Source organism: Polypterus senegalus, chromosome 10 (genome assembly GCF_016835505.1).
Source record: "Polypterus senegalus isolate Bchr_013 chromosome 10, ASM1683550v1, whole genome shotgun sequence".
NCBI classification, from domain to species: Eukaryota; Metazoa; Chordata; class Cladistia; order Polypteriformes; family Polypteridae; genus Polypterus; species Polypterus senegalus.
In genome coordinates this window covers 173,283,692-173,300,730 of record NC_053163.1, presented here as the reverse complement: position 1 = coordinate 173,300,730, position 17,039 = coordinate 173,283,692, and the positions used below count along the sequence as shown (strand labels likewise).

The 17,039-nt window shown below is 45.2% G+C and overlaps 1 protein-coding gene across 2 annotated transcripts in view; it reads right to left on the bottom strand.

Moving 5' to 3' along the window:
* Positions 1-17,039, bottom strand: part of p2rx3b (purinergic receptor P2X, ligand-gated ion channel, 3b) — a 54,369-nt gene that overhangs the window by 12,841 nt on the left and 24,489 nt on the right. For both annotated transcript variants that reach the window (XM_039767548.1, XM_039767549.1), the window contains 6 exons: positions 13,961-14,054; positions 9,339-9,416; positions 9,046-9,187; positions 8,823-8,959; positions 8,620-8,713; positions 1,872-1,937 (listed from right to left, as the gene is read on the bottom strand). In XM_039767548.1, the coding sequence (XP_039623482.1) occupies positions 1,872-1,937; positions 8,620-8,713; positions 8,823-8,959; positions 9,046-9,187; positions 9,339-9,416; positions 13,961-14,054 (611 nt within the window). The remainder of the gene's footprint in view (positions 1-1,871; positions 1,938-8,619; positions 8,714-8,822; positions 8,960-9,045; positions 9,188-9,338; positions 9,417-13,960; positions 14,055-17,039) is intronic.

The following is a 17,039-nucleotide window of genomic DNA, read 5'->3' as shown; positions in this document are numbered from 1 at the left end:
AATCCGGTCGACCATCAACATCGTACACAAAAGCCCACACTGACACGGTGAAAAAATTAATCAGAGAGAACCAATGGATTACGTTGTCCACTGTTGCTGCACCTTTAGCTATTAGTTATGGATCTGCTCGTGCCAGAGTGCAGAATGACTTGAAGTATATATCAGAACTACTTAATTTAGGTAGAGATTTCCGTATTCAGTTCAGAGATTAAATACAGTTTATGCATTTATCAATTTTAATATCCATGTATTAACAAATCAGCAGCACAGCGCCAATTTAATTTGGTGGAAAATGATAGATACTAACAGGGTGAAAATGAAAACTAAATTGCTATTGGTAAGTAATTATCTAAATGACTAACAAAGTCCATTGCATTTTAACAATAATGTTTTATTCTACCACAGCAGTACTAGACTAACACTTTCTTTAACATTTTGTTGATTCCTTATCACTCAGAAATAGAGCTGCCTTCAGTTTCAACTTTTAGTGGTTTATTGGACCAGTTAGGAAGACATTTTGTAAAAAAATTATTTTGTTGCTATTCAAAGATGACAATCATGTATACGCAGGCTCATACTGAGCTCCATTTTATTGTGACTTTTGTATACTTAACTGATCAAATTATCATCTTCTACTTCCAGTGGGCGCTGTGATGGATTGTCATCTTGCCTTGCTTCCTACTCTACCAAGATTGCCTTCAGTCCAACACAACCCTGAACTGTATTAAGCAGATCTGAGAATATTTTATGCTTCTATTGGGATTGCATTACAAATGAAATGTATTTATCTTTTATCAAACATACTTGGATCGTAAATCAGTTCATCATGCAGGCCAGTTTAGTGTCACCAATTGACCCGATGCTCATGTTTTACATAGGCACGTCTGTGAATCACCATCCGAGCTCATCTGAGGTAGGCAATACCACCCCCAGGTCAAAAGGGGGCACTCATGCTAACCTTCTCCTCTTTTGTTCCCTCTGCAATACCAAGAAGATGACAAGTGAGGGCAACTGACTCCGCCCATTCCAGTTCCCCGCCTATAAAGCCTGCCACGGCCGTAAAGAGGCCTTCAGTTTGGAACAGACAGCGTTTCTTGCAGCCTGACAGAAGGCACTCATTTACTGAGCGTGACTGCTTTCTTATTTTGCTTTTGTTATTCCTTGTACTGGCGTGCATATTGACCCTTTTGGTTGATTTTTTTTGGACTGAATTAAAGGGGGTATGACCAGGTCGGCACCTGAACGTTTATCTGTGGGACTTGCAATACTTTACTCGACCACAATATTTTTAGAATATGGGCAGAAACCTTAAAGTGACATTGAGAAAGCGTGAAAACAGTAAAAAGACACATCCTGTTTAAATTTAGGGTAACACTTTAGTTTAGGTACTCATTTAGTTTTCTGTAACAACACCTTAATAAAGGCTTCTTTAGGACTTCATAACACTAATAAAACATGAGTTGATAGGTTATTCATCTCTGTCCAGTGTGGCATATTAATATGATGGTAAAATTATTTGTTAATATGAAGGATTCATGGGTCTTGTACTAAATATGTAATGTTAAGAGTTAAGGCACCTCAGACCACTCCAAAGCGAAGTTCTGTTAGTATCTCACATCACAGAGATGAATAAACTCTTTGTAAATGTGATGACGACCTGAAGTGGCTTTTATTAAGGTCTTGTTACATAATAGTAAATGAGTAATAGATGCTTTTTTGCAGCTTTTAAACTAAAGTGTTACCAGATTTAGTAGTTAATCAAGCAGCATGGATTGTGAAACAAAACTAGAGTACCAGGGGAAAGTCCATACGGACACTGGGAGAACATGCAGCTGACATACAGATATAACAATAAAAAGATGATAACTGACCACTCCGACAGATGTGAAGGCGGCTACGATGTTGATCAGTGTAGGAATCATATTGAATTTACCAGCCTGTGATAAAAAGAAAGAGATATGCCATGTAAAACACAGCGTGTAACACCAGCTCACTTCACACTGGGCTTTCAGTACAAAATGTTCACATTCCAGAATTTTATGCAGTTCTAAACACCTGAATACTTTAAATCCTGATTTCAGTCTATAACACATAAACAATTAAAATACATATTTAACAAGTACAGGAATTCAGTTATTCTTTTAATGTAATAGAAAGAACCTAAACCCTTAATAAGTTGTGAGTTTTAGGCAGAAATAATATAAAGAGAGTTTATCTATTTCACCACAACCCACTTCCACTTGTTGTGAAGCTCTTAGTGCATTACAATGCAAACCAAGATAATTAAATATAAATAAATCGCTGAATGTCAAAGTTGGAAGATTTTCAAAACAGAACAATTTATTTGATTTTTTTGTCTTTTATATTCTATGACTCAATTTATTCAATTCAGAATTGAAAAAAACAAAAAAAACAAAGCATAACTGAGAAAACAGGAACTGACTGTGAACATGGGGTTAACGCGCACACCCGCATTCACACTCAGACAATATTGAATCCCATAGCCTTCATGTTTCTGAAATGCAAAAAAAATGAAAGAAAGCCTTGATGCTCTGAGACAAACCTCACATAAACATGAAGATACGATACAAAGTTCACACAGACAGTCACTGGGGTACAAACCTGCAATGATGGATCTGTGAGGCAGCAACAGTAACATTTTTTGCATATCTGTCTATAATATTTATGATGCTGTTAACATCTGCTGTTCTGAAATGATTTGCATGGTGATTGTATGTGTATATATTATATAGTCTATGTTCACAGAAAATAATACCATCCGTATTTATGTATCTATCTGGCTATGGCACGATATAAAATACAATAACTAGATAACTAGTACTGAATAGTTTATACACATTTATAAATATATATATATATATATATATATATATATATATATATATATATATATATATATATATATATATATATATATATATATATGAACGCTGGCCCCGCACAGACAGACGGACATCATATTTTTGCCCAACACACCGTTTATTTACACTATTTACAAGTCACAAAAGTCTCGCACTCACAAACCCCAGCGCCTTGGCACTGAATCCCCAAAGTCCAGGGCCCACAGTCTCTGTGCCTTTGTCCTGGCCGCCTCCGTCCTCGCCTCTCCAGCTCAGTCCTTCTGCCTCCCGACTTCCACCAATGACTGGAGGGAGGCGGCCTAAATAAGGCTCCCGGATGAGCCCCAGGTGCTTCCGCCATCTGTACCTTGGCCACGCCCAGCGTGGCGGAAGTGTCGGCTGCCTTCCTGGCAGCTCTCCGGCGCCACACAAAGTCTTCCCCGGCACTTCCTGGTGTGGCGGAAGTGCCGGGCTCCCGGATAATTAGGCACCGGGCGCCGCCTGGCGGTGGCCACGGGTCCCTACAGGGCTGGGCTTCAAAGCCCTGTACCCGAGGCCCCTGCCTAACCAGGACGGACGCCCCACTCCGTCTGGAGGAGGCACTCGCCTCCTCCGTCCTCCAAGCGTCCCGCCGGGCTCCAGCCCCAACCGCAACCGCACGGGATAAACCGCATCGGGCGCCGCCTGGCGGTGACCACGGGCCCCTACAGGGAAGGGCTTCCATGCCCTCAACCCGTGGCCCCAACAGAACCAGGACGGACGCCCCTCGCGGTCTGGAGGAGGCACAAGCCCTCCTCACGCCCTCCTGGCGTCCCGCCGGGCTCCGCCCGCCGGGGCCACAGTGCCCCACCGCTAGCGAGGACACGTGGGTCGAGCGGCACAACCCGAAGGGCAGCACGTCCCCAGCGAGGGTCCTACTATGTCCCCAGGGTCCAACACGGCACCCTGGGACATCTGTCTCGGCACCCTCGCCGCGCAAACGCCCCTGTGGTCTGCGCCGCTCGCCCCGCCGTTCCCCAGCGGGTCACTGTAGGCCTCCCGGCGGAGCACTCCAGCGGCCCGTTCCAGGCGGGCAGGTCCCGTCGGCGTCGGCCTCAGCGCTCGTCGGGGCTTCGGGCCTGTAAAATAAAGGAGAAGAGGGCCAGAAGCACAGCCAGGACACTCATCCCGAGCGCCCGTCGGTCTCCGTATCGACCGTGCTCCTGCCCCCCTCCGACAGCCCCCAACTTGCCTGCTGAAGTCCTCCGCCGCAGGTTCCATGCCCGTCCGCTCGTCCGCGGCACCTCTCGCAGGCGGCTCGCCCAGCCGCCCAGGGGATCTCCTCTGCCCGCACAGAGGACGGCCCTTCTCCGGACGCGCGCACCCAGCGCCGCGCCCTCTCCTATCGGAGGAACCGGCATTCACCCTTCGGTTCCTCCTTCTTTTCTTGGACGCGCTGACGGTCTGGGTCTGAGCACAGCAAAGCTCAAATCCAGCCCCGTCTGCGTCCAGGCAGAGCGACAGGAGACAGCTGCAGGCTTGGGCGCAGGGCGCTAGGACCCAGGGCACTCAGCAGCCCCGATCCTACCAGCCCCTGCATATTCAAGCTCCTCGCCGCTAGCTGTCTGCGCCGCCGCATCCGCTGTTGGGAAGTTGCCTACTGAGCCGCTCGTCCGTGTCGGTCACGGCCATGTTCGCAACCCCCACTTGCTCTACGGTAACGGCAACACTCACCACTCCCGCCGTGTTCTGCCTGCCTCCGGTTCCAGCGCCGCGCCGATCCTCCGTCTCACGCGGCGTCTCTCCCGACGCGACTGCCTTTCCCGTCAGCTGCTCACACTGAGCGGCGAGAACACGTAGCAGCTCCTCTAAGGACGGCTTGGCGGGCCGAAGGGACTCCTCCGACACACGCCGAGCCGCTGGTGGAGAGAGAGAGACAGACGTCGGTGGGCTTACCTGTTCATCAGCTCAGCGGCGCCTGCCTCCTCTGGGCCACTCCCTCTGGCCCAATCGGGTCTCGGTTTGGCACGAGACTGGCATTCCTTGGGCCCGCCTCTATCCAATCATCGGCGGGCACGCAAGACACACCGCCAATCCCGTGCCTGTCAGCGGCGGGACATCCGCCCGCGCCATCTTGCCTCCCTGCTCCGAGTGCGGAGACGTGCCTCTTCGCCGCGTTGTGACTGCGGCGATTCCTTGAGCCGCAGCGGCTCCGAATCCGCAGCCCTCTTCGCTGCCTCCGTCGCGCGCTGCCGACAGCCCGTGGCCCGGCGTGCCTCGGCCACGGACGCGGATCCGGTTCGTCCCTCCCTGTCGAAACAAAGGTAAGTCCGACCCCGAAGGGCCGATGATTGCAGGGCAGGGCACTCACCTCCGAATCCGTCATGCCTCGGCGTGGCCTTCAGCGAAGCAACGCCGGCCTGGCTGTCCGTCCTGACAGCGCGACTTTCGGAGCCCGCTGCGCTCCGGCGATGTCGGGTCCTCCTCCGCACCCGGGGAAAGCCATTCCGCTGTCCGGTGGCGGTTTCTGGGGCGAAACGCTCCCGCGGGGTTGTGCACGGGCCGCTCCCGCGGCCAGTGTGTGGGGTCCGCTGCTGCGCCGGGCCGTTCACAGAAATTGATTGTTTGAACCCAGGTCCCCGCCTTGTCCCAGGCGGAGCATCCTGCCGACTACGCCACTGTGAACGCTGGCCCCGGCACAGACAGACGGACATCATATTTTTGCCCAACACACCGTTTATTTACACTATTTACAAGTCACAAAAGTCTCGTGCACTCACAAACCCCAGCGCCCTTGGCACTGAATCCCCCAAAGTCCAGGGCCCACAGTCTCTGTGCCTTTGTCCTGGCCGCCTCCCGTCCTCGCTCTCCAGCTCAGTCCTTCTGCCTCCCGACTTCCACCAATGACTGGAGGGAGGCGGCCCCTTAAATAAGGCTCCCGGATGAGCCCCAGGTGCTTCCGCCATCTGTACCTTGGCCACGCCCAGCGTGGCGGAAGTGTCGGCTGCCTTCCTGGCAGCTCTCCGGGCGCCACACAAAGTCTTCCCCCCGGCACTTCCTGGTGTGGCGGAAGTGCTGGGCTCCCGGGATAATTAGGCACCGGGGCGCCGCCTGGCGGTGGCCACGGGTCCCTACAGGGCTGGGCTTCAAAGCCCTGTACCCGAGGCCCCCTGCCTAACCAGGACGGACGCCCCCACTCCGTCTGGAGGAGGCACTCGCCCTCCTCCGGTCCTCCAAGGCGTCCCGGCCGGGCTCCAGCCCCAACCGGCAACCGCACGGGATAAACCGGCATCGGGGCGCCGCCTGGCGGTGACCACGGGCCCCTACAGGGAAGGGCTTCCATGTCCTCAACCCGTGGCCCCAACAGAACCAGGACGGACGCCCCTCACGGTCTGGAGGAGGCACAAGCCCTCCTCACGTCCTCCTGGGCGTCCCGGCCGGGCTCCCGCCCCGGCCGGGGGCCACAATATATATATATATATACAATTACAGCAGCCCATGTGAGCAGAGAGCTGAAAAGACTTCGTGCCAGCAAAGCAGTGGGTCCAGATGGTGTATCGCCACGACTGCTAAAGGCCTGTGCGTTGGAACTGGGGAGTCCTCTACAGCGCATCTTCAACCTGAGCCTGGAACAGGGGAGAGTCCCAAGGCTTTGGAAAACATCTTGTATCACCCCAGTCCCAAAGATATCACGTCCTAGTGAGCTGAATGTCTTCCGGCCTGTTGCTCTGACGTCACATCTGATGAAGACCATGGAGCGGCTTCTGCTTCACCACCTGAGGCCACAGGTCCACCACGCCCTCGACCCTCTGCAGTTCGCATACCAGGAGAAGGTGGTAGCGGAGGATGCCATCATCTATATGCTACACCGATCCCTCTCCCACCTGGACAGAGGCAGTGGTGCTGTAAGAATTATGTTTCTGGACTTCTCTAGCGCCTTCAACACCATCCAACCTCTGCTCCTTAGAGACAAGCTGACTGAGATGGGAGTAGACTCACACCTGGTGGCATAGATCGTGGATTATCTTACAGACAGACCTCAATATGTGCGTCTTGGGAACTGCAGGTCTGACATTGTGTTCAGCAATACAGGGGCGCCGCAGGGGACTGTACTTTCTCCGGTCCTGTTCAGCCAACATACATCAGACTTCCAATATGACTCGGAGTCCTGCCACGTGCAGAAGTTTGCTGATGACACTGCTATTGTGGGCTGCATCAGGAGTGGGCAGGAGGGGGAGTACAGGAAGCTAATCAAAGACTTTGTTAAATGGTGTGACTCAAACCACTTACACCTTAACACCAGCAAGACCAAGGAGGTGGTGGTGGATTTTAGGAGGCCCAGGCCCCTCATGGACCCTGTGATCTTTAGAGGTGACTGTGCAGAGGGTGCATACCTATAAATATCTGGGAGTGCAGCTGGATGACAAATTGGACTGGACTGCCAATACTGATGCTCTATGTAAGAAAGGTCAGAGCAGACTATACTTTCTGAGAAGGTTGGCATCCTTCAACATCTGCAGTAAGATGCTTCAGATGTTCTACCAGACGGTTGTGGCGAGTGCCCCCTTCTACGCGGTGGTGTGCTGGGGTGGCAGCATAAAGATGAAAGACGCCTCACGTCTGGACAAACTTGTTAAGAAGGCAGGCTCTATTGTAGGAGTAAAGTTGGACAGTTTAACATCTGTGGCAGAGCGACGGGCATTAAGCAAACTCCTGTCAATCATGAAGAATCCACTGCATCCACTGAACAGTGTCATCTCCAGACAGAAGAGTAGCTTCAGTGACAGACTTTTGTCACCGTCCTGTTCCACTGACAGACTGAGGAGATCGTTCCTCCCCCACACTATGCGACTCTTCAATTCCACCTGGGGGGTAAACGCTAACATTACTCAAAGTTATTGTCTGCTTTTTTTATTTTTATTTTTATTTTTTTCATTTTTATTACTATTTAATTCAATATTGTTTCTTTGTATCAGTATACTGCTGCTGGATTATGTGAATTTCCCCTTGGGATTAATAAAGTATCTATCTATCTATCTATCTATCTATATACAGTATATATATATATATATATATATATATATATATCTCTGCGGTGGGTTGGCACCCTGCCCGCGATTGGTTCCTGCCTTTCACCCAGTGTTGGCTGGGATTGGCTCCAGCAGACCCCCGTGACCCTGTAGTTAGGATATAGCTGTTTGGAAAATGGATGGATAGATGGATATATATGCATACTGGGGGGCTCTGCCCCCTGCTCTCTTCGCTCACCCACCCCCGGTTTGGTTAACCGGATATACAATTTAAAGAGATTGTTATTTTCATTTAATTCATTTTTATTCATTTTTTAGTTCTTCATATTTGCCAGTAATAAAGCTGTAGTGAATGAGTTATTCCCCCTTCCCCCTCTGGGGTGCGATATGTGCCAGCCACTTTGCGTCTCAGCTTCTTGCGTTGTGAAGAGGGGGGCTAAATGCATGCTAAGGAGATGTGGCCACTCCTCCGAAAGCCCCTCTTAAACGGTGATACAATGGGAAACAAATACATTCTTTTTACCTCCTCTATGCTCGACCAACTGGCTTGATTGAAAGAAAAGTCCGACAGTCTGGGTCAGACAAACCATAACAGAAAACCTGGAAACTAATGAAATTACTCAAGAAGCTAATCTTGTGGCTTTGAGTGTTTTTCTTGACCAAATGAAGAGCAGACAGTTCTGACTCTGACTGTGCATTGAATGCATTGAACAAGTTCTGCTCTCTTTGAAACATATAGTAGCACTCACGTTTCCATAGACGAGTACATCAATTCGGATTGCGTGAGCTTTAAGCAAAGTCCGGTGCTCTGTTCCATCTGCCTTCTTGAAGTATTTGGCGTACCTAGTTTGCGAGAACAACACAACTTGAAATTGGTAATTAAAAACAAAAGACTAATTTAATGCAGTTCAAACATACACACAAACACAAAGGATTTTGTCTTTAGTTATACCTGAAGTTGTACCCTGGAGAAACCTTGGTTTTCGCTGAGACACTATCCAGCCTGGTAAAGGAGTAGGCAGGGTTGCATTGGTCATCCGATTTGTCCAGATCGCAGACCCATCCAATTTTAATCCCAATCACACCTCCCTTTCAGGTATAAATTAAAGAATGTACAATTTAAATCTGTTACATCCTTCATTTGCCCTCAAGCCAAACAATCCTCTTGTAGTTACCCGATCAGCCAGTGTTTTGAAGTCCTGTCCAGCAAATCGAACAACATCACCCAGCCTAAAGATGGGACAATAGATGTCTGTCCTGGGATCAAATAAACAGGTCCCAATGTATTTCTCTGTAATATTTGGTAAAAGGTTCCCCCTAAACAAAGAGCAGAAGAGAAAAATGTTAAATGACACCAGCTTTTAACTATGAGTGTATCCCAGGAAGGAATTCATTCATTGTCTGTCATCAAGCAAAAGAACAAACCAGAGACAGAGAAGATGGCTAAAAAACAATGGACAACACTCACTTAGTGAAGTTGAATAGAGGGAATCGAATGCTGTTCTTGATGAAAATGGTGAAGTTCTCAGCCTCGAGCATTGGCTGGCTGTAAAAAGCGCAAGATAAAAACAATACAATTTACAAGCATACAAAACCTCATTATGTGCACAGATTGTTCTTATGTTAGACAGATTGAGGACAATATTGCTTTTTGCTGAAACACGTAATACAAACACACATCATTTAATGAAACAAGAATAACAAGGATCTCCTTAACCAATAATGTCACTTCATTAAAAAGTAAAGTCAGCAATGAACATTCAACTATCCAGGGGCCTCATGTATAACGCCATGCGTAGAACTCACACTCTAACATCGCGTAAGCACAAAAGCGGGAATGTGCGCACGCACAGAAAAATCCAAATGCATAAATCTGTGTGTGTGCAAACTTCCACGTTCTTCTGCTACATACATCCTGGTCAGTGTGAAAAGTAACGCATGTGCACGCGCCTGCTGTCCCGCCCCAACTCCTTCCAGAATTACACCTCTTTGAATATGCAAATCAATATAAATAGCCCTTAAGATCAGCCTTCTGTGAAAAGACAATGGGAAAAGCACAGGGGAAAATAGAAGAATTTCAGCGAATACCAAGTGGAGGAAAGGAAAAACGTACTATTTGTTGGTTTAAACAGTGATATAAACAACAAAAGGAAGTTGATCGAGTGACATAGCATGTCGGAGAAACTTGAAAGCTCAAGTTCACAAAATCGCACAGTGCCCAAAATATAAAAGCAAAGTCCTGTCAATCATGAATAATCCACTGCATCCACTGAACAGTGTCATCTCCAGGAAGAGGAGTAGCTTCAGTGACAGACTTTTGTCACCGTCCTGCTCCACTGACAGACTGAGGAGATCGTTCCTCTCCCACACTATGCTACTCTTCAATTCCACCCGGGGGAGTAAATGCTAACATTACTCATTACTCATAAGTTATTGTCTGCTTTTTTTTACTTTAATTTTTTTCATTTTTTCATTTTTATTAATATTTAATATTGTTTCTTTGTATCAGTATACTGCTGCTGGATTATGTGAATTTCCCCTTGGGATTAATAAAGTATCTATCTATCTATCTCTATCTATCTATCTATTTAAAAGAAGTTGTCACATATCAAAGTCGCTGTGAAAAGGCGAGTCGTAGTCCACCGTCTGAGTGTCATATGAAAGCTTATTAGGGTACAGACAAAAAAATAGGCACACAGTTGAAAAAAAGGCACGAAATGTCAACTTTAATCTCGAAATTTCCACTTTAATCACGTAGTTTATTTTGTCATTAAAGTAGAACATCATAAACTTCATCTTAAAATCGTTTAATTTACTAGTTTCTCAAATCCCATCATAACTAAAGTAGCACGTTAAATGCTTTGTGTTGTATTTGATTTTCTATGTGCTCTACAGTATGTGTGTGAATTACTACGTGCTTTTTAAACAGGCTTTCTCTTCCTCCGACAGGACACAGAATCTATTACATTCATGATATTACAGCTCTCTGAATACTTAAAATACTGAGATGCATACATGATATCATTTTGATGATGATAGGAGTTAAAGCATGTTATTAAACATGGGAACACGGTGGCGCAGTGATTGTTGATGTCTCATGCAAGATGCTTGCTGCGCCTTGCGTGACCTTCGATGAAATACATTATTGTAGCAGTACCGTCTCTTTCAAACGTACTAACCTCCAATTCCTGTCCTTACTTTTCTTTCTCCAAATACCCAATCACCACACAATCAGCTCTATAACAGACGTTAAGCCATCTGTAAGCTTAGAACGCCGATTCTTCAAAACTTTTAAGGAACATTGAAATATCTTCATAGTACATGTTTGATTATTTTATCCATCTATCCATCCAGTGTCGCACTATCACCAGCAAGAATACAGCGCGAGGCAGGTACAATCCGTGAACGGAGCGCCACCTCCTAACTAGCGCTGCGGTACTGTGTCCTAGCATGTTTAATTATTAAGAATATAAATTATTTAAATGAAGTAAAGTTTTATCTATATAATATAATAAACATATTTTGCTGCATTTCATCTTAAAATTATTTCGTAATCATATGTAAATACGTGCTTTATAAAGTGGCTCAGGTTGTGCAATACTATAACTGTAGTGCAACTTTACAGTGAGGTGATTGTAGTCATAAGCACAAAACGTTCTACGAGGAGCACTTGATGGACTGATTGAGTGCGTTTAGAGTTCTTGGGATGAAAATGTTTCTGAACTGCTAGGCCCGTACAGGAAAAGCTTTGAAATGTTTGTCGTGTGAGAGCAGTTCAATAGACAGCATAGCTGAGGCAGCGTGTGCTTGATGCTGTATACCGATAATTCTCTTTCCGATCAGCTGTTGTACAGCTGTGATTCACACTCAGATACAGTGATATAAATACTCCGAGTGGTGCAGTGAGAGTAATATGGAAAAAGATGATCCGATGTGGCAACCACTAACGGGAGCAGCTGAAAGAAGAAGAAGAAGGTGCAGTGAGAGTAACAACGCTAAAGCAGCTATTGTATTTAGAATAGTTTGACCATTCCGTGGACAATTATATTGTTACAGGTTAATTACAATCAGATGCATTAAACTAATAAACAATATGCGGTTAATTTCAGTGTATTTATAAAGCCGTGTCAAGAATGTGGATCTAAAAAAAGAAAGGGTAACCACACAGGAACAGTAGCACTGATTTGACACAGGGTGCCGCCAGTCTGCAAAACTGAGCGCAGAACTTGCGTACGCCAGGGTATGAGCTGCCGTGGAAATGTGCGTGGCTTAATGGCAAGTTTAGGTTTTATACATCGCGATTTGAGCGTGGGAACATTCATACGCAACAGTTTTGTGCATATGCACGGTTTATACATGAGCCCCCTGGTATTTTATAAACCTGGTATCTTCTACTCAGGATCATGGAAGACCACATGTATAAGCACTGTCACACACATGTGATTAGGAGACAACTAAAGGGCCTGAATAATAGTAATTCCATGCCAGACCAGGGGGCGGTGAGGTGCACTAATTGTCTCTCTCAATCCCTTACAGACCATTTTTGGGAAATCCCTCCCGGTTCCGGCACCACTGGTGACGCCACTTCCGGTTTCAGCCCTGATGACATCACTTCCTCTTCTTGTATTTAAAAGCTGCCATTTAAGTAACGAACTCTGACTGATTTACCTCTTTGCAGCCAGAATATAATATACGGGTGGCTGACCCAAACCTACTCATGTCTCATTGTGCTTTTTGTGACAGCATCTATATGTCTGAAGACTGGAAATCATCACAGTCACTTATCTCCACCTGCAGAGTGTGATTCATACAATTTGGAACTCTCTGTTTTAATTGAGGGTCTTTATAAGATGGGATTATGCCTAGATGCCCTCTCACCACTAGATAGATAGATAGATAGATAGATAGATAGATAGATAGATAGATAGATAGATAGATAGATAGATAGATAGATTCCGAGCTGACAGTTTAAACTGGTTTTGTCCCTATTGTCTTTATATTTCTGGAATTATTACATTTTGTACAGTAACAGTTGCTTTGCCCAAAAGCCAACAGTGGAATGTAAAAGGTGGTATTCTGATATCATCAAGCCAAAGACAGACAGTGCTCAGCCCACAGAGCAGATTACTTGTTAGGTACTGGCTCATATTGGAGTCACAGAGGATTTGAATAAATTAGAATATATAATGGCCCAAAAAGCTATACATAAAGCAGTCAGAAATAGGCGTAAAATCTCCTATGACCACCCGGTGACAAAATCACCAAGGTACCTTACTTGTTCCATAACAGTGATGACTTTAACACAAGGGTTCACAAAGTCGATCCTGGAGTCCCACAGTGGCTTCAGATTTTTGTTTCAACCAGATTCATAATCAGTGACAACACCTGATAACACTGATCTCATTTATCTGGTATTTTTTCTTTTCTCTTATTTTACATTCAGAAATGCACAGCAGCATGATTTTTACATTTAAAAGGCATTTAAAACATTTCTATTTTACTATAGATTTAAATGCTTAACTCTCTTTTATTGATTTCATTATATTTTGCCTTTATCTGCACAGTTTGCGCCCTTCATTTTCTATTAATAATGACATGAAGATAGCCTACTTGAATATTAAACCTGATGGAGGACATTGTGTTCGTGTGATGTGCCTGGAAAGTTGCAGCCTTGTGGATAAAGACAATGCTAAGCAGTACAAGGATGTGACCATTGAACAAAATGAGGTACTGCACAGCGTACCTCGTCTCTCTCCATGTTGAGGGAATAAATCGACTTTGTGTGTCCAAAGTATTTTTGGAGGATGGTCGTTGTGGTATTGAATAGGAGGATCTATAAGTGGATCAAATGGGTTTGAAAATAGATGGATAACGTTATTGTCTTGTTCAAGGCAGAGTGGTGGTTCTGAGACTAGGAATCTGCAATGGCGATCGGAAGGTTGCCGGTTCGAATCCTGTAAATGCCAAAAGGGACTCTGCTCTGTAGGGCCCTTGAGCTAGGCCCTTAACCTGCAATTGCTGAACACTCTTGAGTAGTGAGAAAAGCGCTATATAAATGCAAAGTATCATTATTAAGGAAATTTTACTCACGAATGGACAGAGTCAATCTCAGCAGGACACCAGCCTCGGATTTCACAGGTCTTTAACGTCCCATTATAATTTACACAGCGCCCAGTCTTCACACCTGCAGAGAAGAAGGTCAGAGAGATTAGAAAGGAGGAGAAAGCCATACTCTATACAGTAGAACAGGGCTGTAAAATGTTACTTTTAGCACAATTAGTTTACATCACAACACTGTTCTAGTAGTTTTGGTTTTTAGTGTGTTTCTTTTTTCAGAAGCAATTCAAGATCCTGCGCTCTGACCCCAAAAGTTCATGCGAAAAGACGATTTCCTTGAGGGATTAATGAAGTATATCAAGTCAAAATCAAGAAGATGAAAGTCAAAAACTACAATATCAAGTATTGTACAATTGCTGAATTTCTAACACTACAGAAAGATACACTTTCGCCTAGTCAACATTTACCAGGACTGTTCCACCTTACACCAGTCAGCCACAACATTAAAGCCACCTGACTAATAAGGTGTAGGTCCCACTCGTGCTGCTAAAACAGCTCTCACACGTCGAAGCATGGACTCCACAAGACCTCCAAAGGTATCCTGTGCTATCAGACACCAAGACCTTAGCAGCAGATCTTTTAAGTCCTATAAGTTGAGAGGCGGGGCCTCCATGGACAAGACTTGCATTTCCAGCACATTCCACAGATCTGCGATCACATTGAGTTCTGGGGATTTTCCAGTCCAAGTTAACACCCTGAACTCTCTGTCATGTTCCTTAAACCATTGCTGCACAATTTTTGCAGTGTGGTAGAGCCCATCATCCTGCTGAAAGAGGCCAGCGCATTCAGGGAATACCATTGCCATGAAGGGGTTGATGAGGTTTGTAACTATCTTTAGGTAGGTAGTAACGTGTCAAAGTAACATCCGCATGAATACCAGGACCTGAGGTTTCCCAGCAGACCACACTACTTCCATCGGCTTGCCTTCTTCCAATCTCTTATACAAGTGAACAACACGCGCACATCCGGCCACCCACATTATCTAAAAGAACGCATGGTTCATCATGTAGTATCTGATCCTGAAGGGTGATATGTGATCGTCATGGGTAATTTATTTCACTGTAAAGTGATTTTGATAAGTATCTACGCACCCAATGTGGATGATATGGATTTCATCCAAAACATATTTGCATCCATTCCCAATGTGAACACTCATAAAATTATATTGGCCTAGATAGGTCTCCTGCCACAGCGGTGATGACATCTAACACTGCAAAAACAATTAACTGATCACAACCTATCAGACCCCTGGAGATTTCTAAACCCAAACTCAAGAGCATATTCCTTCTTCTCACCAGTGTAGTGATTGTTTCTTTATAGATAACAATTTCTTGCCTATGATTAAATCTTTTCAGTACGACGCTATTGTTATCTCCAACCATGCTCCTTTGATCATGGAGTTAAAATCATTATGTCCTACATACTCATCTTGCAGCTTGCATCTTACTCCACTTTTATTAGTAGACGAGAACTGTACAGAATTCATATCCAAGCAAATTGATTTTCTTTTAGAGACAAATACATCGTCGGAATTTTCTGCAGGAATACTCTTGGAAACCCTGAAGGCTTTCTTAAGAGGACAGATTATCTCATATCTTTCCCACAGAAGAAAACTGGAAACCAAGAAGGTGTCAGAGCTAATCAGCAAAATTATCAGAATAGATCAAGAACATGTCAGGTGTCCAAATGAGGCTCTTCATAGGAAAAGACCAGGTCTGCATTCAGAACTCAACCTCTTGACAACTCAAGAAACAGAACAACTCCTTTTTTAATCAAGACATCATTACTATGAACATAAAGAGAAAGCTAATAAGATCTTAACTCAACAAATCCACAAGCAGGAAATTCACAATGCAATCCCAGCAATCATTAACACAGACGGAGACAAAATAATTGACCATAAAAATATAGTGCCCACATTTAGAGACTACTACAAGTCAGAGTATTCTACTGAGTTTAAAGAAGACAAGACACGATTTATCAGGTCAGGCCACCTTTTTGCTTTGCCTCATGACCTCAGTTCTGATGCTATTGTAGGTGTTTTTGGTGGTAAACAGGGGTCAGCATGGGCACTCAAACCAGTCTGCAGCTACACAGCCCCACATGTAGCAATGTGCAATGTACTGTGTGTCCTGACACCTTCCTCTCATGGTCAGCATTAAGTTGTTCAGCAATTTGTGATACAGTGGCTCTTCTGTGGGATCGGACCAGAAAGGCTAGAATTTGCTCCCCACATACATCAATGAGCCTTAGATGCCGATTACCCTGTTGCCGGTTCAGCAGTTGTCCTTCCTAGGACCACTTTAGTAGGTACTAACTACTTCAAACTGGGAACACCCCACAAGACCTGCCATACTGGGGATGCTTTGACCCATTTGTCTAGCCATCACAATCTGGCCCTTGTTAAAGTCACTCAGATCCTTATGCTTTGCCCATCAATCCAACTTCCAACACATCACCTTTAAAAAACTGACTGTTCAATTGCAGCCTAATACATCCCACCCCTTGACATGTGTCATTTTATCGAGATTATCAATGCCAGTCACGCCAACTGGTCAATGGTTTTAATGTTGTGGCTGATCAGCGCATATGCTATAGTCAAGGGATGGGCTAAGAAATCCCATCCATCCAGGACATCTCTAGAATATGGTCTGGTTGGCCTTCAAGATCAATGACAGAAGAAAATGTTGCCACCATGGGCCAAATGACAATGAAGACTCAAAGAGTGATGGTATGTGACATAGCAGACAATACAGGGATGAGTTAAGGGTCAACTGAATCCATTCCTCATTATCTAGTGAACATAGGCAACTCCTGAAATGAAACATCACTACATTTCATGTTCCATTGAGAATCTGGAGCTTCTGGGAGAAAATTAAGAGCATGGGGATGAAACCATCCACACATTACTGACTACACTATCAAAATGACAGTACAGCGATTCTCCAACATTGGTGAAATTCAAGGTTCAAACCACTGCCAGTGTGATCAAATGCTCTCATTTCTATGACACTGAGGAAATCTCATATTCATTATATACTCCACATAGCCA